General features: G+C 31.2%; 1 protein-coding gene across 1 annotated transcript in view; it reads right to left on the bottom strand.

Moving 5' to 3' along the window:
- The window catches only part of LOC111704804 (uncharacterized), a 33,853-nt gene that overhangs the window by 1,025 nt on the left and 7,894 nt on the right, over nt 1–24,934 (bottom strand). Inside the window, exons 2-8 of the mRNA XM_023477153.1 lie at nt 11,921–12,122; nt 11,270–11,340; nt 9,939–10,016; nt 6,735–6,847; nt 3,179–3,254; nt 2,468–2,525; nt 9–877 (exon numbers count right to left, since the gene is read on the bottom strand). Of these exons, the coding sequence (XP_023332921.1) occupies nt 9–877; nt 2,468–2,525; nt 3,179–3,254; nt 6,735–6,847; nt 9,939–10,016; nt 11,270–11,340; nt 11,921–12,068 (1,413 nt within the window). The 5' untranslated portion in view covers nt 12,069–12,122. The remainder of the gene's footprint in view (nt 1–8; nt 878–2,467; nt 2,526–3,178; nt 3,255–6,734; nt 6,848–9,938; nt 10,017–11,269; nt 11,341–11,920; nt 12,123–24,934) is intronic.

Below are 24,934 nucleotides of genomic sequence, written 5' to 3'. Positions count from 1 at the left end.
CCAGGGACTTCACTAGGTCCCGCCGCTGTGTTAGACATCGGCGATGGTTTTTGCACCGTCACGCCGTTAATTGTAACTCCTGTGGGTGAACTTATTTCTAGGACGGCGGGCACTGATGGGCGTGAGGGTGGTGGGGCCGGGGGGCGTGGATGGGGTCGTGGTAGTATCGTTGCAAGGCGTGGTTGCACTGACCCTGGACTAGGGGGGCGGGACTTTGGTCGTTTAGTTCTCGGCGGTGGTACCGGTGCCGTAGCTGCTGCGGCGGGTATTGATCCAACCGTCGATGCTGATTGTTTAAACGACGGTAATTTATCGCCTAGAGATATGTTGGACAGCGGCCAGTTTAATTTATCAAATGTGTCTAGTTTACAAAGACCCCGTAGCTTTTGTCCATTTATTTCAGATATTTTTGGCCAACGAAGAAATTTTGGCTTGTTTGGGATACGAGGCATGCTCGGCATACCCGGCATACTTGACATACTTGGCATGCTAGGCATCTTTTTCAGTTTTGGTAAACCTGGAATCTCTAATCCCTTGTCTTCAATGAACTCCGTGAGATAAGATTTAGCTTTGTAATAATAGAAGAAGACAGCACAGAACATGATGCAGGCGGAGAGTAGGGTAGAGAGGATAATGATTATGAGGTTCTGGTTGTTAACCTCCTCCTCCTCCTGTTCCTCCTCCTGTTCCTTCTCCTGTTCCTTCTCCTGCTCCTGTTCCTGTTCCTTGTTCCAGTCCAGCTGGACCTGGTCTGTATCCTGTTCCAGCGGAGTAGAGTCTGCTGTTCCGTCCTGTTCTGTTATAGATATATCAGCACAAGCTCTAAACTCCTCCTGGGGTCCGCAGCCAACAGCTCCTGTTCCGTTTCTACAAAGTCCTGGAACAAAAAGAAGAATTAATGGAAATTAAAGAAGAAAAGTAGAAGAAACTAAGAATGAAAGTTGAACGTAAGAAAATGGAAAGCAAGTAGAAGGAAGGAAAAATTAATAAAAGTAGAAGTAATGAATGGCAGGAAGAGAAAGAAAGAAGTAATGAATGAAAAAGGGAAAAAGGAAGAACGAATGGAAATTGATAAACATAAATAGAAGAAAAGAAAAATGAATTTAGGTAGAAGAAATGAAAATTGAAGAATGAAAGAAAAGAAATGGAAAGAATTTTAAGAAGAAGGAAGAAAAAAATGATGGAAGTAGAAGGAATGACAAGAGGAAAAATGAAAACATGAATGAGAATTGATGAATGTAAGTAGAAGAACATAAGAATGAATGGATGTAGAAGGAATGACAAGAGGAAGAATGAAAGCATGAATGAAAATTGATGAATATAAGTAGAAGAACAGGAGAATGAATGGAAGTAGAAGGAATGAAAAGAGGAAGAATGAAAGAATGAATGAGAAAGGATGAATATAAGTAGAAGAACATAAGAATGAATGGAAGTAGAAGGAATGAAAAGACGAAGAATGAAAGCATGAATGAGAATTGATGAATATAAGTATATGAACATAAAAATGAATGGAAGTAGAAGGAATGACAAGAGGAAAAATGAAAACATGAATGAGAATTGATAAATATAAGTAGAAGAACAGAAAAATTAATAAAAGAGAAAAGAAGGAATAATGAATGGAATAAGAAAGAAGAATGAGTGGAAGATTATAAGAAACTAAGAATGAATTGTAGGATAAAAAATTAACAAATTAAGTGCAGAAAAATGAATAAAAGAAAACAGAAGGATGCATGGATGAATGGAATGGGAATGAAGAATGAATGGAAGAGAAAGAAAGGATGAATGAAAGAGAAAAGAAGAAAGGATGGATGGAAGAGGAAGGTAGAAAGAATTGATAAAAGAAGAATGAATGAAAGAGGAAGAAAGGATGAATGGAACAGAAAAGAAGAACGAATAAATGGAAGAGGAAGGTAGTATGAATGGATGGAATAAGAAGAAGAAGGAATGGATTATGTTAAAATCATGTTTGAACTTGAAGTCTGAATACTGCAGTATATAATATATATATATATATATATATATAGGTTTAGTTTAATCTAACTTCCCTAGTCTTGATATAAGAATATACCGGAGAAACCCGCTAAACTACTTTCAAATTGGTTTTAAGTGTAACATGGGTTTCCCTCAAAGAATAAAATTTCAAAGACGACTTTACATATAAATATTTCTTTGCCACCTAGTCAATTAACATGGAACAGGATTACGTTAAATGTGAATGAATTTGTTGACCGTGATATTTACAAAGTTCAGATATGTCGTCTTTAAAATAAATATAAACTTATTAAGTGATAGGATCATAGGGGTCTTGATTGTGTATTATGTTCATTAGAATATTTGAAATAATTGATTCTGTCGTCTTCCTATTTCACAGTTTTCTGAATCTGTTATGAATATGCAAATTATGCTTATTAAAAAAACTAATTTAGAATTGATTTAAAAATTCATTTTTGATAATTGAAAGACTTACCCCAGTTATTGCCAGCTATGTACCTCCACTGAAATACGCATTGCGTACACGTCAAATCCTGATTACGCAACATTTAGAAATATCATTTCTGTATAAAAAGAATATATATTATCATTTTAATGAATGAAATATTTTGGTCCCAGGCCTCGGCATAGAATTTAATTTCTAAAACCTTTGAAAATTTCATCTAATTACCTAATTTAATCGACAGTGATTAAAATAATGGGCCATTCCTTTAATTAAATTAAATCAGCCGAATGAATTTATAAAATATAGCACTTTAGGTAAAATGTTAAAATAGGGTCTTCTCTTATATACAAATTCTTAAACCATGTCTTTCTTTCTTCAACGAATTTGCAATGAAACTTTCATTTCTATGAAATCGTTGGATTTGAGTTAAAAATTTATTAATGCGAGGTTAAAATTTGTTTCGAAGTAGAATTATATAGAGTTTTGTGACGGTTTGTCTTGAATCCGGACATACTCAGATCTAGTTAGATTCGCGTGTGACAGTTCTTCCTAAACAGGACATACTTACATCTAGTTTTTTTAGCGTGTGGCAGATATTCTTCAATCTGGACACACTTAGATCTAGTAAGTTTCTAATTTTACAGTTTGTCCTGGTTTCGGGCATACTTAGATCTTGTTAGATTTGCGTGTGACACTTTGTCCCGGATCTGGACATTAATAAATGTTAAACCAAATGTTTTCCTTTGGAAGTTGATAAATGATCTCGAATATTCTATTCCCAGGTCCAGGGTAGTAATCTGGTCCTCCAGACACTCGCCTAGAACATAGTATTTATATTTTATATTCCTGCAGCATTAGTTTTATTTTATTTTATATCCCTGCATGCACTTTCAACTTTTCCCTTTTCCTCCCCTTTCCCCTTTCCCTTCCCCAATAAATGTCCCCTTTCTCTTTCCCATTCATCATCCCATTACTTTAGCTCTATATATCCCCTTTCCCTTCCACCCTTTCCTGACCCATCCCTTTCTCTAATCCTCTTTTCTTTCACTTTCACCATTCCCTTTCATTCCCTTTCCTTCCCTTTTCCTCTTTTCCCTTCCCTTCCCCTTCTTGTATATAATAAAGCCTTCATATCACATGAAAACCATGGACTTCACTGATCCAAGGGGGGCACGGAGCCCTTTTAGCCATTCCCCCCTGTATATGCCTCTAAAAATTATGTTTTTGAAAACAGGCTATTTTTAGGTGAATTTATGCGATTATTTATAAAAAATTAGCGTTTGTTTAAATATCCGATTTTTTAGTTGAATATAAGCGACTTTTTAATTTAGAGTGCAGTATTAGTTTCACTTTATTTTAAATTCCTGCAGTATTTGTTTTATATTTTATATTCTTGCAGTATTAGTTTTATATTTTATATCCCTGCAGAAATAAGTTTTATATTTTATATCCCTGCAAAATTAGTTTTTTTTATTTTATATCCCTGCAAAATTAGTTTTATAATTTATATCCCTGCAGTATTAGTTTTATATTTTATATCCCTGCAGTATTAGTTTTATATTTTATATCCCTGCAGAAATAAGTTTTATATTTTATATCCCTGCAGTATTAGTTTTATATTTTATATCCCTGCAAAATTAGTTTTTTTTATTTTATATCTCTGCAAAATTAGTTTTATAATTTATATCCCTGCAGCATTAGTTTTATATTTTATATCCCTGCAGTATTAGTTTTATATTTTATATCCCTGCAAAATTAGTTTTATATTTTGATATCCCTGCAGTATTAGTTTTATATTTTATATACCTGGTATCTAATTTAAGATATTTATAAAGAGCACTATGGCTAAAACACGATATGGGGTCAGGTTCATCTAACAAATCTCATTTCCAATGCAAAAACATGAAATTCCAAGCAAAATGTTTTCTAAGTTTAGAAAATGTTATCTTTAAATTTCAAATTTTATACCTTCTGATTTGGGTAAAATTTACTGGGAAATAGGAAAATAATCGTAATTCATGTTCTTACTTGAATTATTATTATTTATTTTGTCAACTTGTCAAATCCATCCTCACTCCGTGGGACAAAAACCCGGCTGTATTGTCTTCCTGTTTTTGTACAGACATAATTTTTGGCTTGCAGGGTTTGTTATATTGTATAGGTTTGGAAGGATAACAGGGAAGGAATAATTAAGGGGTAGTTGTAACAGAAGAAGGCAGGGTTTGTTATATTGTATAGGTTTGGAAGGATAACAGGGAAGGAATAATTAAGGGGTAGTTGGAACAGAAGAAGGCAGGGTTTGTTATATTGTATAGGTTTGGAAGGATAACAGGGAAGGAATAATTAAAGGGTAGTTGGAACAAAAGAAGAAAGGGAAAATTTTGAAAATCCACGAAATTTTTTTTATAAAATCCGGGGAGTTTTTGTTTTTGTTTTACGTTGAACACAAGGAAAAAATGTTCACAATTGAAATAGGAGCGCCATGAAATTTAATGATTTAGTTTAATTATGGAGATATATTGAGAAATCCACCAAAAAGTTAATTAGGAAATGGTTCAAAGAAAGGGGTGGCTATTTTTGGCGACTTATTTTAAACTACCGTGGGAGGATTTAAACGACTAAACGTGTTGTGGACATAATTCAAAATAAAAATCCCAATAAAAAGAAAGGAAAATTTTTTAAATCGATGTAAATAGAAGCATAAAAAGAAGAAAATGTGGAAATATTTATTCATAAAAATAAAAAAAAATATGTTACAGAAGAATAAGGAAACGAAATGAGAAAATTGATAAGAGAAAAAAAATAGGTAGAGAATAAGGAAATGTGGGAAAAAATAGGAGAAGTCAATAAGGAAAAAAGGAAGTGGAAAAGGAAAAGGGGAAAGAACAGGAAAAGAAAAGAAAATTTAACAAAGAAGTAAATTTTAGAGAAGGAATGAAGATGGAGAGGGGGGGGGAAGTTGAATAAGATTTATATAGATGATAAATCTCTAGAACATAAATATAGAAGATAAATTTAGAAGATAAATACAGAAAATGAATATAGAAGATAAAAATAGAAGATAAATTTAGAGAAGATAAATACAGAAGATAAATATAGAAGCTATATAGAAAATAAATATAGAGGCTAAATATAGAGGATAAAGAATGACTTAAAGAAAGAAAAGAAGTGAATGAAGTGAATGTTTCCGTAAGAAGCAAGGAGTACAGGATGGGCAACATTAACTATGACTGAATTAGAATTATACTTGCACTATTATCCGACTGTAACTCAGACAAAAAAGTTTTATGAAGGAAGATTTTTAAACAAGATTATTTAATACAGTTAGCTATTTAGTTTAAATCATGGTTCCTCCAATTCCACTTTTACTTTCCCGCGAACTCTCCCTATTAAGATAAATTGTCTTAATCATTTCCGATGGAGTGGGGGGTTCGGAGGGTAAAAGTTAGATTGGGTTGAGTTTATTTAAGTTAAAGAAAACTTATTAATTTCCTAGTTGCAACTATTGTAGGCACTACGTAGAAATACTTGGAAGAATTTAATTAATAAAATACTTGAACCTATTTCATTAAACTTGTAATTATATCTGAGAGAAGTTTGAGAAAAGTTGAAACCTCAATTTAAATTTCCCGCGGTTAATGCACTTTATAGATTAGATCAAACAATTAAAGTATCTAATATTTTAGCTTCTAGAAACCACGGATCTATCACAGGAGGGATAGTATAGGAAACCATGGATCTATCACAGGAGGGATAGGATAGGAAACCATGGATCTATCACCGGAGGGTTAGGATAGGAAACCATGAGATAAAACAGAAGGGATAGAATAAGAAACGTAGCTATGTTAGGTTAATTGGAATACAAGCCCTGCGCAGCTATTTACAGACAATGTACACCGTAATATATATAGGTATGTTAAGGTTTACAAATATAGGTTCAGCTACGATATTTGCTTCATGGAGTTATTATGGAACTATCACAAGAGGAATAGAATGAGAAAACATGGTTCTAACATAGAAAGGACAGAATAGGAATAGCCGGATCTTTCACTGGAGGAATGGGATAGGAAAGCAAGGAGTTATCAAAAGAGACAAAAGATAGGAAACCATGGATCTATCATAGAAAGGATAGAATGGAAAACAATGGAGATGAAAATAGTTTGAAGGAAATTAAATCTGGAGGGAGGGAAGATTTAATGAATAATGGCGAAAATTTGAGTTATAAAAGAATGGTTTTCAGAGAAGAAAAAACACCGATAAAATTATTCCCACTGTAAATATTTAATAAATATATTACCTTAGAATATACTGATCAAGGCATGATTGTGAAGCATCATTTACTTTACTATTTGTTGGGCACAGCCGGAACTCAAAATGGCCCATATGGTTCGCAGTTAGTTCAATCTTCACCTGTAAACACAAATAATTCAGATTATTCGTTTAACTGTCAAAATGTAATTATTTTTCAGCCATTTTAACACGGCGAAAGAGTACAATAATTTTAGTTCTGTTTCTAAAATACTTTAAAATGTAATTTTAACATAACATTGGACCTAACAGTTTAACATGATTAAAAATTCAAAATCCTTCGAAGCAAAGAACAAAACGAAACAATTATTCCACCTTTTTATAATAATCATTATTCAAATTATTCTTGTATTTTAATATTGTATTTAATATTTTGATTTATTAAGTTTTCTGTTATTAATAACTAATATTAAGCTGAGGCTCTGAGCCAGTAAACGAACTGTATTCTATCATAGTTCACTACCGGGTGTAAGTTGTATACCAAGGTATAGTTTTAAACAAGGTGTATCTGTACACTGTAAAATATAGAACCAATTTTTATCTAGATTGGATCTAGGAGTATACAAAGCAATCTTGTTTTAGAGACTCTCCTTGATTTTTAGAAAGAGGGTATAGGAAACATTATCTTATTTCTATTAAATGGTTTTAGCGGTATTTTAACTTTGAATGTAATTTTGAATTGTGTGCAGAGTACTTTCAAAGAATGAGTCTTTAATGACGACCTGCAACTAGTTCAATTCACTGATCTGAAGGTTGAATATGGTTTTCTGTCGTAAATTTAATATTAATTTGTGTTTTTATTGATGTGTAGAAAATTTAAAAAGTTTAACAATCGCGAAGAATCATGAATGTTAATACAATGTTAAATTATGAAACATATGAAAGTTCATACAAAACCTTAGAAGTTGTTTAATAGGAAGGTTCCGGTATTATTAAATGTGGCCCAAAGTTCTCCAAGTATTAAGAGGTACTTGGAGACAAACTAAACCCTTATCAGAGACTGAAGATGAACAATCCTTCAGACACAGGGAGTTCCAAAAACCACGAGAAGTTTCAACTTTAAACTTGTTTTTGAATTAAGCGGCGTTAATGGCGAAACTATGATATAATTAGTATACTAAAATACTAAAATAATAGATGAAACCCATGTATTGAACAGTACTGATAATATATTTAAAATATTGGAGTAAATCCTGTGTTCTACAATACAGATAATACAGAGGGAGTTCCAAAAACCACGAGAAGTTTCAACTTTAAACTTGTTTTTGAATTAAGCGGCGTTAATGGCGAAACTATGATTTAATTAGTATACTAAAATACTAAAATAATAGATGAAACCCATGTATTGAACAGTACTGATAATATATTTAAAATATTGGAGTAAACCCTGTGTTCTACAATACAGATAATATATTTAAAATATTGGAGTAAACCCTGTGTTCTACAATACAGATAATATATTTAAAATATTAGAGTAAACCCTGTATTCAACAATACAGATAATATATTTAAAATATTAGAGTAAACCCTGTATTCAACAATACCGATTGTATATTTAAAATTTTAGAGGAAACCCTGTTTTGAACAATTCAGATTATATATTTAAAATTTTAGAGGAAACCCTGTATTGAACAAAACAGATAATATATTTAAAATTTTAGATTAAACCATGTATTGAACAAAACAGATTATATATTTAGAATATTAGAGGAAACCCTGTATTGAACAATGAATAGATGTGTATAAGAATATGTCCTGCTTTAGCACTATACTATACACTTGAGGAAATAGAATTGAGAAAACTTGAAATTCTTGAAGCAAATATTTTAGAAATAATTTTTAAAATTTTAAAATAAATAAAGAGTGAGCTTGTTAAGAATACCCAGCAAAACAGATTGGATGTAATTGAATAAAAAAGTTTTAAATTCATCCTTTCAAACTAAGTATAGAGATAATATTTTGCATTTTTATCTTTATAAATTGTGTTTTGTTTCAGAACATATTCATCAAAGACACTTTTAAATTGTTTGTGTAATCCTCATACTTTTATATTTTATTCTTGTATATTTTCTTTGCATCCTTGCAGCCCTTTAATTGACATTAAAAGCTATGAATTATGCTAGATCAACTGGTCAAAGTTTGAAATGTCGAAAGATATTGGGATTAGAAAGTTTTACCCAAAACCTACAGTATGGATTTATTCCAAATGAACTGAACAAAAAATAAAAAAGTTTAGATATTTTTGACCAAAAGTTTCCATCCTATTATTCTCTTCAGACACATTGTAAAGATATAACTGTAGAGTGCGTACTTAAAAATTTATATATTTGATAAAGTTGATATCCTACTAGCGACACCCCCCGTGTGTCTTTAAGCACATTTGGGAGAGTACACTCCATTATAAAGCTTTAGGTTATTTATACGTAATTGCAACAACATTTACTTTTATCTAAAAATACTGTAGATACACCCATACAAACATAAAATTGCAGGGTATGGGGGGGGGGTTAAGGAGGCCTTTCTAATGTAAAGGCTTTTAAAGAAAGGTTTTGAAGGGTAAACAGAGGTGTTTTAAAGACTTGCTCAAAATTCTTCAAGGGTTTGTGAAAGCTGTAAGGGAATAAAGGGATGTCAAGGATTTGTAGGATTAAAGGATATCAGAGGAGTTTGAAGGATCAAGGAGAATCTAAAGATTAATGGAAATCCCAGGATTAATGGGAGTTTGAAGGATCAAGGAGAATCTAAAGATTAATGGAAATCCCAGGATTAATGGGAGTTTGAAGGATCAAGGAGAATCTAAAGATTTCACCTACCTTCACCTACCTTCACCTACCTTCACCTACCTTCACCTACCTTCACCTACCTTCACCTACCTTCACCTACCTTCACCTACTGCTTTTGTGATTATTCTTTATTTAAATATTTCATAGTCAATAATCTTTGATTATTTATCTCTGAATATTTCTGATTATGTATCTCTGATTATTTATGATTCTTTATTTCTGATTATCTATGATTATTTATCTCTGATTATTTATGATTATTTATCTCTGATTATTTATGATCATTTCTGATTATTTATCTCTGATTATTTATGATTATTTATTTCTAACTATTTCTGATTATTTATATTATTTATCTGACTGTTAAAAAAATCAAAAAGACCAATTTATGATTTAAATAAATAAATTACCTTAATGTTTGAATTTTTCCTGTAGCTTCTTGTAATTATTCCATTCCCATATTTCCCTCCTGCCTCGTTTGCCCTCGGCTGCAAAACAGACTCAATTATTATCAAATTAATTATTTAAAGATATTTTTTTTAAGTTAAAATTTTTTCTTCTATTTTTGCTCCAAAAATATCAATTGTTAGAATCTAAAATTATTTTAAAAGAAAAAAATTATCGTTTTTTTGGAAACGTGATGTTTCTTCATGGTTCTTGAACAATGAGAGGTTTCGTGGTTTAAAGAGTTGCAACGAAACTTGGAAGTACAAGGTTACCCACAAAGAATAAGACTGAAAAGACGACCTGAAAGTTAATATGTAGATTCCAAGGTTGGATTAAGTCTTCTCCCTCATATAAAGACTTTAAATAACTTATTTATTAGTTGACAATTACATAGAAACATGAATATAAGGATAATTAGTATAATTTCGTACAGTCGTATTTTATGTGTCATCCTATGTGGGTAACCCTGTACATAACTATGTACATAAAACTGTGAAGTAACCCTGTACATAAAACTGTGAAGTAGGAAAGGTTTTAGACTCAAATATGATTTTGAACATTGAAATTAATTTGAAACACAGCAATTATGCACTCTGTACACTAAATCATTAACTTAACGAGGCTGATTTTCAAGCAACTATAAAACGAATTGTTTTATAACAACATAAAAGAGCATGACATTTCTTAAATGTCGTCTTTCTATTCTAGAATCTTATAGGTTCCACTGTAATGTACAGTATTTAGATTTTTCATCAAATCCTCGCCGCTTTTCTCTAATGTCAATTTTTGTAATCCCCCCCCCCACACATACCCCACTCCGTAAAATAATCTTTTTATCAAAAATCATATTTAATGTATTTCCTCTGCGCAAAAAATGAATTTGATAAACGGACAAAATTCAAAACCCTTGAAATGGGTTGATTCAGTTGGTCCCATTAATCAAAATATAATCAAAATATAACGTAGATAAAAATTGTATGGGACATCGGGTAATCTTAGGTTAAAATGCAAATCTATATAACAACTAGATTTTGTATATTTCTCTACCCTCCCCTTCATATTGGCGCGTTCGTTTTTTTCGGTTCGTTCGTTCAATCATTACGTCCATTACGCGAAGGATCTTTACCAATTTTGAATCGTTAGTTTTTTTGATATCTTGAATTTCTCTGAAACGATCTCTTCGTTCCTTCATTGTTCGTTAGTTTTGACACCATTGGTCACGAACAATTTAGTTCATTCAGAAAAATTTGTTTTGATGACGAGAACGATGCTCATCTCCCCCCTGGTCTTTAACCTGTGGTGAGTCCCAAGGGTCGCCACAGATCCCACATTTTCCCCCGTTAGTCTGCCACTGTCTCGTGTACCCTGAACATTCATATTTTAGATTCAATTCTTCTCCGGCTTTTCAACTTATTAAAATTTCCAGAATCCTAAAACTTAAATTTAAATTCAAAATTTATAACTGGTGGTTTATATCCTCTCCATCCTTTTCAATCTCACTTGTATGTTGATCAAAATTTTAACTTAGAAATAAAAATTTGTAAAAAAATAGATAACATAAGACTGAATTCAAACATTCAAGAGAAAATATTTCAGAGTTTCCTAAATACCTATTCATTAATAGACCACTTTTATCTAAATGACAACGCTATACAAAACATTGTTCTAATCCTTAAACAAATATAAAGAATTGGATCTTAAGACAATTTGGTTTTATTAAACAAAAAAAAAGGTTATTTTATGATTATTGCTTTAAAAATTATTCTTCAGTTCAAAAGCAAAATCAAATAGTTTGAACAACGTTAGGCTGCAAAGATAAATAAACTATCGGAGTTTTTTAAGGATTAACATGTAAAACACAAAAAATATTAACCCCTACCCCCCAAAAAAAAAAAAAAAAAAATTAACCCCTTCCCCCCCCCAAAAAAAAACACCTAATATTTACCTCCACAGTATAGCTCGTGATCGTTATAGTTTGCCGGAGAATCAAACCCATATCTCCACATTGTTGATCTGGAGGGGGGTTCTATTAACCTTCCATGTCCGTTCACCTCCACCCCCACCCACATCAGTAATAGGGTTAACCGTAGCATTCTTCTAGGGGGGCGTCATTGCGTCATTAACATAGCGTCAGACAAACTTTAAACCTAAAAAAAACATATCATAATTATTTTTTTTTACTTAAAATTTGTTCTTTTCCACGACAAATTTTCAGCTTATTGAGAAGTTGTCCAAAGAACTTTAGTTTTTATAAAAGTAATTATAAAAGTATTTTAGAATTCAATCAATATTTTGGGACGAAATAGCTTTACTAGGTTTAAAGATTAGTATTCCTAAAAGCTCAGTTAAATATCTTTCTTTCCAGCTAAAATTCTATAAATGTTTTTGAAAAAAAGGTAATTTCTTTAAATGTTTCAGTCCTTGAAGCTTTTGTTCAATGCTTATTTTATTAAAATTTCTTAATATTAATCTCTAAAACTTCAGTTGTTCTGGCCTAGAAATCTCATGAATTAACATAAATAAAAGACGACTTTTGACCATAATTTCTCAACTCCTGTGTAAACCGGAACTTCCTGTATTCTAGAAGCAAAGTACACACAGAGAAAGAAAATGTAAGGATAGAGATGGGATATTATTATTATTATTAAGGACAACCCATCATTCAATGAAATAGGGGTCGGCACTCCTAGCCGCCGAAACGTATCCATGGGCTGACCGAACTGGTCACCCTAGGGAGAAGACTTACACTTACACTTAGAGATGGGATAAATAGATTGGTCGGAGGTGAGCCAAGGATTCCACATAATTATGTAAATTACTCCACGACCCCTTTTCTAATAACAATTTCAACATTAAGGTGCTGCTCTTTAAGTCACCATTTTTCTTCCTTATCCAAAAAAACTAACTGTAGTATTTTATTCTTTTTAAATTCGTTCTTTTTCAAAATTAATAAGCGTCGACATTTTTTGTCCCAACTAAACTTTTCAAATTCGATTGTCAATAAACTTTCCCTTGGGTCATGAGACTGTAAGTTGCCATAAAAAAATGGGCTTGATCGGTTCAGCTGTTCGGACGTTTATTGGATGCAAATTAACAAACAGAAAAGCAAAGCATATTTACAAATTAAAGAAAGAAAACAATTATGCACAGGGTTTCCCACACACGTGAGACACTTGCTGCTGCTGATTTTTATAAAAATAGAAACAAGTTTAAGCTGATGCAAAGAACCATGCATGTTAGAACTTTTTTGTTTGTCCTCTTCATTAAAATCCAAATGAATATTAAAGAAAATTGTCGGAGGAATGGAAACTAGGATCAAAACCGTTTACCAAAATTTAATTTCTTTTCCAAAAAAAGATGAATTTTAGCTCAAAATGATGTTTAAAGAAAATAAGAAGAAATCTGTAAAATGAGATGTTGGTATTATAAAGGTAGAAAAGTTGAAAACAAATTTCTTGGATAAAGGAGAATAATTGTAGATTGAAGGTGGTAGAAAGAAAGATTAATGTTGTGTATAGGATCTATGGATGGTTTGGATTCAATTGAAAAGATTTTCTGATTGCTCGGTTGAGTTTTAGTAAATATTTTCACAAATCTTCTCAGAGCAAACTTTAGACTTCAAGCAAACAAACTATGTGAAGGGGCGAAAATGGGCAGAAAAGGGCCTAGGCCCCCCCCTAGGCCCTTTTCTGTGTGTGAGGGGAGTAGGAATAGGATTTATTGAGAAATAAATTTTGCTTTGCGATTTTCGAGGTTGTACAAATCTGATTTCAAAAAATAAATCTTGAATTTATCTTTATACAGGGTAATCCAACAAAATATTACTTCATATCCGGCTGTACAGAAATTATTCAATTAGTTTAAGTTAGTTAGTTCAAATTATTCAGGTATTATTTTAAAAACTATTTACAAGTTAAAATTACCAATTCACCGCTCAGATCGTTGTTTTTGAAGAATTTCAGAACATCATGAGGTTGGTAAAATTATTTTCTTATCATGATTACATTCTTTATAAAAAAAAAAATATATTCGACTCTAAAATGGGTTTACTTTTAATTGATTTTTTTTAAACGTGCAGTTGAGTTCAGAGCTTCAGTTTCCTCTCTCTATTCCTGGGAGAGAGCACGGGAAAACTTTTCAGTTAAATTAAATTTCTTTTTATCATTTTAATTTGTCTAACTCTAGAACTAACTTTTCATCTTCCCACTTCCTCCTGGGGCTTTAAAGGGATTATATACACCTCTCGAAGGCAGGTACTAAATCCAAAACTCTCGAAGGCAGGGAAAAAATCCAAAACTCTCGGAGGCAGGGAATAAATCCAAAGTTCTCGGAGGCAGGGCAAAATTCCAAAACTCTCGGAGGCAAATAATAAATAAAAGGTTATCGGAGGCACGGAATAGATAACAGCCTTATAAAGACGAGGAAAAAATCTAAAACTATCGGAGGTGAAAAATAAATATAATCATCTCATGAAGAAGGCTTACCCTTCACTTTTCGGAGGCTAGGACTGATCATAGATTTTTCATAAGCATGCGCTAAACCAACACCATAAGAGGCAAAGGCTGATACCTCGGTGGCGAACGCTAAATCTAGTATACACGTTTCGGAGGCAATATCTTAACCCATACACCTGTCGGATGGGGGGGGGGGGGTAACTTTTAAACAATAGTGGCAGAGCTCTTAAAACTGTTGAAGGCAGACATGGTAAGAATACAAGCTAAGTTAATAATTTACGAAGGTTGATTCACGCAAAAGTTTTAACTTCAACTGCTTGGTATAAGATAAATTTATTTGGCTTCTCTATATACATTCTTTTTATTCTAATTCGTGAGAAACCATACTTTCAACTGCTAGGGAATAGAAGTGGAGATATCATAAAGTTAGAATAGAAAGAAAAGAGGGAAACAGATTTCGTAGATTTTTCTGTTTTCATTGGCAGATTTTAAAACATTTTTAAATTGCTTTTTTCGCGGCATTTTCAAAATTTTAATACTAGCTGACCGGCCGTCCACATGGTGGGTCGAATAGGTTTAGCCGTATTGCCGTTTTTAGGATACAAATATACTAACATACATAAGGGATCTATAGAGAGTTATGAAGGATAGATGGATAGATGTACATAAAAAGAAAACGACGGATCTGAATAAAAAGTTAAATCTTCTAAAGTTTGTTGGAAAGATTTAGGATCAGCAACTTTTAACTTTTAAACAAATCTCTTTAAAATATCTGAATTCACTGCTTATTTATTCTCAACTAAAATCTTAAAGGGAGTGACCGGCTATGTAAGATAGTTGAACTGAGTATGCAGTGTTGTTGAAAGCTTCTTTCGGATTCATTTGAGACATGTAAAACTTTATAAAGATCTGTAAATCCTGAGTTTGAGCGCAAATTAGACGTTCAAAACGCTTACTTTGGGGGTGGATACGTTTTCAGAATCGGTTTTATTTATTCTCAACTAAAATCAAGTCAAACAATTTACTTTGTCTTCTACTTTACCAGCTTTAATGCAAGATAAAAAAAATGCTATAAAGTATATATTAATTGAGCTCCAGCAGGATTTTTAAACTGAAATATCAAAGGATATGCAAATACGTCATTTAAACTTCATCTTTTTGTTCTAACAGAATCCTGAGATGAAATATTAAAAAGTCTATGACGTCAGATTGAAAAAATATCAGGATCTGAAAATATAAGGATTTGTATTGAATAATCAATTCCTTTATTTGGTTGAATTTAGTAATTTTGAAAAGAATTAATTCTGGGCACGGAGCAATTTTTGAAATTTAAATGGATTAGATTCTGTTTTTATAGTTGTGTGAAAGAAATGTATTATTTGGCTCAAGACTTAAAGGATTTGAGTTTTTGCAACAAACTTAAGTTTTCTAATCTTAATAGCTTAGTGTGTAAACCTTTGATATTTCCAACTTAGACGATTTGATGTAACAGAATTATAGTTAGAAATAGTTTGCGGCAAGAACTCATGTTTGCTTTAACCTAATTTGGTGTAAACCTTTGATATTTCAAACTTTGACTCATGAATCTAACAGAATTTACAAATTGAAATACTAAAAGTCTACTTCATCGGGTTGCAAAGTTATAAGACGTTGAGAATCGAGGATTTGTGACAAAAACTCAATTCCATAGTTAATAATAATTCGTACTCCATAAAATGTTTAACACTCGTAAACTTTTTAAACTAATGAACTGATGAACTAATGAACTAATGAAAGGATGAACTAATGAACAAATGAACTAATGAACTAATGCACTAATGCACTAATGCACTAATGAACTAATGAACTAGTGAACTAGTGAACTAATGAACTAATGAACTAATGAACTAATGAACTAATGAACTAATGAACTAATGAACTAATGAACTAATGAACTAATGAACTAATGAACTAATATACTATTGAACTGATGAACTAATGAACTTGTGAACTTGTGAACTAGTGAACTAGTGAACTAGTGAACTACTGAACTAATGAACTACTGAACTATTGAGCTAATGAACTAGTGAACTAGTGAACTAGTGAAATAGTGAACTAGTGAACTAGTGAACTAGTGAACTAGTGAACTAGTGAACTAATGAACTAATGAACTGATGAACTAATGAACTAATGAACTTGTGAACTAGTGAACTTGTTAACTAGTGAACTAATGAACAATAATGCACTAGTGAGCTAATGAACTAATGAACTAATGAACTCATGAACTAGTGAACTAGTGAACTAGTGAACAAGTGAACTAGTGAACTAATAAACTAATGAACTAGTGAACTAGTGAACTAGTTAACTAGTGAACTAGTGAACTAATGAACTAGTGAACTAGTGAACTAGTGAACTAGTGAACTAATGAACTAATGAAATAGTTTCTTTATAGTTTTGGAATGGACTAGTTGACAGATGTAAAACCGGATACAGATACGGAAGTAATAATTCAATGCGACAAAAAATACATAATCGCCCTTTTTTACGGTTTTTCCATCCTTGCAGTCGATCAAATTCTCTTTTGTCATAATCATGTCATAAAACTCTAAAAATTTAAACCTTTAATTTTTCATAATGCATATCCGCTATTTCAAAAAAAGTAACTGAGTTCTTATTTTTTAATCCCTGCAACCCGATGCCTTACACCTATGGCATTTCAAACTATATGATGAATTCGGATTTATTAAATAAAGTGCCTCTTCCTTCTTTGTACGGTGATAATTTTCCTTAAATGTGACAAATTATTTTGTCTTTTCTCAACTATTTCATTTACAGTTCAAATTTGCATTTTTCATGGCATCAGCGACAAAGAATTGTATTCTTTAAAAGAGAAAGAATAAAACAATAAATTTTAGGAAATGGTTATTTCCGCAATCTGTTTTTAGAATCTATGATTGTAAAGAGATTGCAGGGATTGTGAAAACCAAAAAAAGCGGAAACTTTCAAACACAAATTTTAAATTTTAAAATTTGTGTTAAAATATTTACGAGAACTTTACAAAAAAAAATGCGCTATATATGCCTAAAACCTTAAAAAAGTGTTAAAAAAATGTCTGCAAAAAATCTTATTTGAGAAAATGCTGCATTATATCAAAAATGTTAAAAAAGGGTCGTGACATTACAATTCAATTTTCGAAAACCAAGCGTTTTTGTTTCAAGTTTAAGTTTGTGAATGCAAACCTAAGATTATGATAATATCCTGTCTTTACAATAGCTTACAATACTCCACTCTTTCAGTCCACAGTGCTAGGTAAACAGACCTACACACAAACTTGACTAATGGAATTTTCAAATATTTTCATCGTTTAGCATTCAAGTTATTATCTTTTTAGTCGCAGACCTATCAAATAATAAGTTTGAAATATCATACGCTTGCAGAGATATACGAATTAGTAGTGATTTTTTGGGTAATTTTCTTTTAAACTCAATTATTTTTTTCATAAATAAACCATCAACTATGAAAATTGAAAATGTATCTACGCCTTAAAATAAGTCTTAACAACCATATAAAATACAAATTATTATAATTAATATCATATTTGCTATTTAAAGAAAAATAATAACGATAAGAATCTGATTCTTTTGTTTTAAAAATATTAACAAAATTAAAATTTTCTTTACAATGCAATTTGTTCCAAAATAAGTTTAATAAAAATATGCATGAGACATGCATTCACACTTTTCATTCCTTTTTTTCAAAAAATCATTAAAATTTGTAAAACTTATTTTTTTAAGTGCGTGCACTTTTTCCGGTTTTCCAACCAAATAATAAAATTTGATAAACTTATGCTGAAGCAGCCTCTTAAATATTCGAATAGAATTCTCGAAGTTTTAAATTACAGACGATTTCCTTGGATCTTTTGTGTTAAACAGATAGATAGATATATAGGATAAAATAAGTAAATAGACTGAACAGAGCTGAAAACTTTAGAATGGGATATCCTTAATCCTGATCGGATAATTAATCTGGAGATTAAAAATGAGAGGAGAACAAGCAATATTTAATCTCGAGATTAAGAAAAAGAGTGGATTAAGCCTTAATCCCGATATCCACCATTCTAAAGTTTTCAGCTCGGAATAGATAGACTATATAGAATAGATAGAATTATAGACAGAATAGATAAAAAGATCAAATTGAATAGAATAGATAGAATGGATGGAATAGATCGGATAGATAGAATACATAGAATAGAAAGAATAAATAGATTAGAAAGAATAGATTCATTTATTTATTAATCTATCCACCTATCTATCTATCTATCTATCTATCTATCTATCTATCTATCTATCTATCTATCTATCTATTCTAACCTAATCTAAGATTGTGAACTGGATAAAGTAGAATAAAATAGAAAAGATTGGGTTTTAAACCTTATCAAAGATTGATTTATTATCTAGTGTCGGACCCTGGTGAATATATTAGATAACTGACCGGGAATCAATCAAACAGGAAACTCACAAATGTTCCCTGGAAATCATCTAATATAATCTTCAAATAAATCAATTAGGAATCAATCATTGAGTTAATAGATCAATTCTAAGTTAGCTTTCGTTTGAAATAAATTTTGAATATATTATGCCCATACCGTAGTTGAAAATTGTCCAAAGAATAAAATTGTACTCAAAGAAAGTTTTTGCCAAAAATGAAAGTGTTCAATGGCGTTGGCGCGGCGTATACAATCTAGTATACATAGGAGGCTATAGAAGCTGGATCAGTGAAATATTTGGTTTCCAGCCCGGGAAGGTGTTGAGAAAAAATGAAAACGTCGACCCTCTGAACAAATTCTTGTATGCGTCTCTAAAAGAAGTCTTGATTCAATTGGAAATTGACCGCTTCATTCCGTTCTTTGCAATTGGAAATTGACCGCTTCATTCCGTTTTTTCCAATGAAAGCTTTAAAAAGCCTTAAAAATGCAATGGATTTACAAACACCGTGGCCTTGCCTTAATATATTACGCCTGTGAATAGAAATAAAGAATTTTAACAAGAATGGGATCCTAAAAACAGTGGATTAGGAAGGCGGCTGATAGTGTTAACATAATTTTCTTTATAACAACATCATTCTGCTCTTATGTCGTCTTCCTATTCCAGAGTTTTTAGGGTCCCACTCTTGTTTCATTTATTTCTATTCTATTAATTAAAACAATAGATAGCACACTAGAACTAGATGTCGTCTTTTCAAGATTTGGATAAAACTCGTTCACATTAACCCTGAGGCCATCTTGGTAATATTAATCTGTATGTATGCCAACCATAACTAAGTAAATATCTAGAGATCTTGATAAGATTTTTTCCGAAAAGGGGTTCAGGAACTACGTAGACTTGACACTCGTTTTAGGTTTGGTAAGAGGAGATATTTAGATTTTCTTGGCACTAAATCAAGAACAATCAGTCAGGGTTTCCCACTTGCATCATCAATTAATCAATCACTAGGGGATCATCTGTACATCAGTCACCGGGTGACTTATCAACCGATCTAGTAAAAACATGACCAACGATAGTTTATGCCTTGTTAAGTTCGATCTTCTATATTGCCAAACAGTCCCTTTTTTGACCTGATGAATATCTTTGTATTCTCTCTTTATCAAAATGATGGATGAAACTTAAAAAATGTTCATGCCGAACATTATTTAGCAGCTTGTTATTAATGCTGTTGTCGATTCCAGTATTTCTTAGTTTTAAAATACAGTTAAGAGCTTTATGACTAAAATATGGTTTTAATTAAGTACCCAGTGAAAATTTTACTCGATAACTATCTATAGGTCGGAACCCCATCGGTTGGTTTGTGAAGCACCAAATCAGTATTAACAGTGACTGTGCCAAAACTTAAGGAAGACGATTCCGAAGTACCCGACCCCCCCCCCTTCCCCAGTTATTTTCTCGTCATTGGGCGTGGTTAAAAATCTACTATTTACAGGGTTAACCACACAAGATGAGAACTCCAAGACGTATTTTTTAGTCCTTTTTCTTACATTAAAGGTTCCCTTAAAAAGTGTGATTTAATTTTTTTGTATAAAGCTTCAGATAAATGATAAAAGACTATATTTTTTCAATTGTAAATCAATCGCGTTTTGGTCATAGTTCACCAATATAAAAACTTACGAAGTTGCCTTTGAAATTAAAAAGCATCCGCCCACAAAAAAAAGTATAAAAGAGAAAAGCGGTAATTATATAGGCTTAATTCGTTTAATAGGATCGAAAGCCACAGATTGCTGGGGTAACATGCGAAGTTTTAAATTAGTGTGATGGGGGTAACCCTGCACATTTTGTAAATCAGAAACCCTTCATGTGACAGAATTAAGTTTTGAAGACCGAAACCTTGTTCAGTTTAATAATCTTGTCATTAATATTTTAAATATCTTCTAAACTTGCATAATCCCTAATTATACTGAACAATATGCGGTAAATTCCAGTTATTAAAAACAGAGTGTCACATATAATTTTTAGTCTACATGATTTTCAAATCTTAAATGAATAATGACTATTTTTAAACTGCAGATATTATTGCCCGGAGCAAAATTGCTAATGAAGTTTCTCAAAAATCAAAAATATTTTACGTTTATTTTGAAAACATTTAAACACTAAAGTGTTAAGTAAAAAGGGTCGTAAAATAAATATTTCAAATTAGAATTTCATGCCATAATACGTAAAATCGTTAACAGCTAGCTGGTCACTATTGCGAATTTTAATTGAATTTAACATTTAAACTTCATATTCCTGGAACCCATTATTCATGCTTAACCATGGCAACGCGAAACACTGTTCAAAAATATGAATATTTTATGATTTCAAGATTGCACTGCATAGCCAGGCATAGGATACAGTGCAGATTAAACCAGGGAATATATATCTTCAACAACAAGAAGAATTGAGTGGGAGGGGTAAAATTAAGGCTTATGTTTTTTAACGTCCAAAAAGGAATTTAGAATTTGTCACAATCTCTGATTTTCTGATCCCTATATCGTTGCAATCCAATGTCGTAACTATGAATTCTGCTAGATTATAAATCTAAGTTTGAAATATTAAGGTGCATCCAGTGCAAAAAATAGGAATTAGAAAATTTAAGTTTGTGATAAAGAATCAATTCGTTTGGAATAGAAGTCATAGCAAGTTCAGCAATACGAAATGACTAAATAAATACGCTTGGAGGGAAAAGGGTGGGGGGGCGGGGGGGGGGGGTTAAAGAAAATATCCTCCCCTGGCATAAAGTTGAATAACTGCACACCGAAGGTTTATATGTTGCTGCTAAAATTTACAAGATTCTAATTTTGCTCTTGAATTTAATTATATAATATTTTACAGCTCAGTAAATAAACATCTTTATTCCTTGGGGAATATTTTTAATATATATTATTTCTGAATTAAAGGGAATGTAAGCGTAATTTTAAATGAACCTCCATGCAAAGAGGGTAATGCCTGATTGACAGCGGTACCCTTTATCTGATCAATAACAAGGAAGATATTGTCATTTTCTAGGTTTAAAAATGTTTAATTTTAACAATTCATATATAAGTGTTTCTTGTCACTTTTTCAGAGAAACTACAACTGAGAATTAAACAGTTTTATAAATTATAAACATTATAATCTAATTCATACTTTAATAAACAAATCTTTTAAGAAAACAGTCCCTTTAAAGGAAAATTATTTTTAATATCTTTCCTTCCAAGGCAGCTGTAGAGGAGCAAAAAAAGTGACAAAATCTGAAGAAATTTTAGAAACTTAAGACTGAGAAAATATCATCAGTAAACCTTTTTTCTTCTTATAGAAAAGCTAAATTGATATTTAAACTTGATGATTTATTGATTCTTCACGATGTTATTAAAGACGACATTTGTACGACTGAAAGTTTATTACTCTGCTAGTGTTTATATAAAATCCGGGAACCTAATAACTGGGTTTTCTATCTAGATTCTAGATTACTGCAAACTACATAGACATGAAGAAGAAGGTAAACTATATGCGACATCACTGAAACGACTTTGAGACCATGTAGCTCCGCTTGTTTTTATTTTAACCACAAATAAAAGAAAAAACAAAGATACTTGCAAAATGTAGAAATTTTTATCCTGGAAACAATTCCTGTCAACACATACCTGCAAAATTAATATTATCATTATTACTAAATATTGTTAACAACCTTTGATATTTTGATATTTCAAACTAAGAATTCTGTTTGAAATATCGAAGGTTTAGATACACCTTTATGTTGCAAAGATGTAGAGATTAGAAATTTCAGTTTGTGGCAAAAACTCAATTGCAATTTTCTTTTGAAAATTTATATTGTTTAGCCACAGAAAGTTTAACTAAATAAATTTAAATAATCTCAATTTTTTTCCACTTTCTATTTAAGATATCACTTAACACTTTTAAAAGTAAAACAGCTTAAAGGTTTACAATAATTCCATATTTAGAAAAAGCATGATGAATATAATTAAAGAAAATATCATAATAAATTCATTATCTAGTATATACTCGAAATTTGTAGATCTTATGTATACTATTCTGTCCAGTTTTTCTTGAATAAAACCAGATAAAAACTTATATCTCTTCAAACGAATTTTGCTGGTTCATACATTAAAAACGACATATAGAAAAATAAAAATGTATGCAGATGGTATAAAATATAGACAGATCAATGTACAATATACAAAGACAGAAAAATATTAATAAAGTCATGAAATTATTAAAAAAGAAATAAGGATGAAAATAGAATAAAGAAAAAAATATATTTTTCTTATAAAAAGATACTAGAAAATAATATAGACTTATAAACTGCTAAGAAAAAGAACGGAATAAATAGTATAGACATATAAACAGATAAGACAAAGAACGAGAAAAAAAATACAGGCATATAAACTGGAGAAAAAGAACGAGAAAAAAAATACAGGCATATAAACTGAAGAAAAAGAATAGGAAAACAAATAGTATAGACATATAAACTGAAGAAAAAGAACGGGGGAAAAAAATAGTATAGACATATAAACTGAAGACAAAGAACGAGAAAAAAAATAGTATAGACATATAAACTGAAGACAAAGAACGGGGAAAAACATAGTATAGACATATAAACTGAAGACAAAGAACGGGAAAAAAATTAGTATAGACATATAAACTGAAGACAAAGAACGGGGAAAAAATAGTATAGACATATAAACTGAAGACAAAGAACGGGAAAAAAAATAGTATAGACATATAAACTGAAGAAAAAGACCGGGAAAAAAATAATATTTACATATAAACTGAGGAAAAAAAACGAGAAAAAAAAATAATAATCAAAGACATTTATAAACGGATAAGAAAAAGGACAGAAAGAAAAAGTATGGAATAAAATAAGATTGTATGAAAGATAAGAAAGAAAGAACAGACAGATAGAAAGGTAAAAAGACAGACAGTCAACACCGAGGACTTCATATACTCAAATATAATTATTAAAAACAGACTGGAAAAGTTAGATAGATAGATGGAAAAATTAGACAGAGAGATGGAAAAATTAGATAGAGAGATGCAAAATTAGTTAGATAAATGGAAAAATTAGATAGAGAGATGGAAAAATTAGATAGATAATTGGAAAAACTAAATAGATAGATGGAAAAATGAGATAAATAAATGGAAAAATTAGATAGATAGATGGAACATTAGATAGATAGATGAAAAAATTAGATAGATAGATGGAAAAATTAGATTGATAAATAGAAAAATTAGATAGATAGATGGAAAAATTAGATATATAGATGGAAAAATTAGATAGATCGATGGAAAAGGACAATATAAAAGATTTAATATTTATCCTTCAAAGTTCAAGCTTAAACTAGGTATTAAAGGAAACCTAACAAGGTGTTAAACCATACATACAAGGAAGTAAAAAGGGTGGTTCAGATATATCGCTTTAATAGTCAGTAGGCCTTCACTCTCGGACCCGTTTTATGCATATTAACATCAAAACATGACCGCGTTTTATAATCAAGGTCCCGAGATAACTTGACTCTTAGTCTAATTTCAGTCTCACTGACTCTATCTCTAGCCAAAACTCAAGGCTCTATATCTCTAGCCAAAACTCAAGGCTCTAAACATGTCCGTTTAAATCAACGACTCATACATTACTACTTTATTAATACAGGTAAATAGAACTGACCGGAATGGCCAGTCAGGGTCAATATGAACATAGATAACGAAACATAGATAATAAAGATTGTATTGATTATGGTAGCATATTACATTACATGCACATACCACGCGCAGAATTTAGTTTTTGAAAATTACAAAAAAATGTGCCATAAAACGTTTGATTTTATTTCATTTAGTAGAATGCTTACTCTGACTAAAAGAACATGTAATACATTAAGGGTAAACCCTACAGAAGATTTTCTGTAATATGAGCCCCTTAATTCTAAGTTTTTAAGCAAGTTATTTCCCATCTACAAGGCAACGTTAATATAGGACAACGAGAGGGGGAGAGAAGGCTGCAGA

The sequence above is a fragment of the Eurytemora carolleeae genome, unplaced genomic scaffold (assembly GCF_000591075.1).
Source record: "Eurytemora carolleeae unplaced genomic scaffold, Eaff_2.0 scaffold506, whole genome shotgun sequence".
Taxonomy (NCBI): domain Eukaryota; kingdom Metazoa; phylum Arthropoda; class Copepoda; order Calanoida; family Temoridae; genus Eurytemora; species Eurytemora carolleeae.
This window is presented reverse-complemented; position numbering and strand designations above follow the sequence as displayed.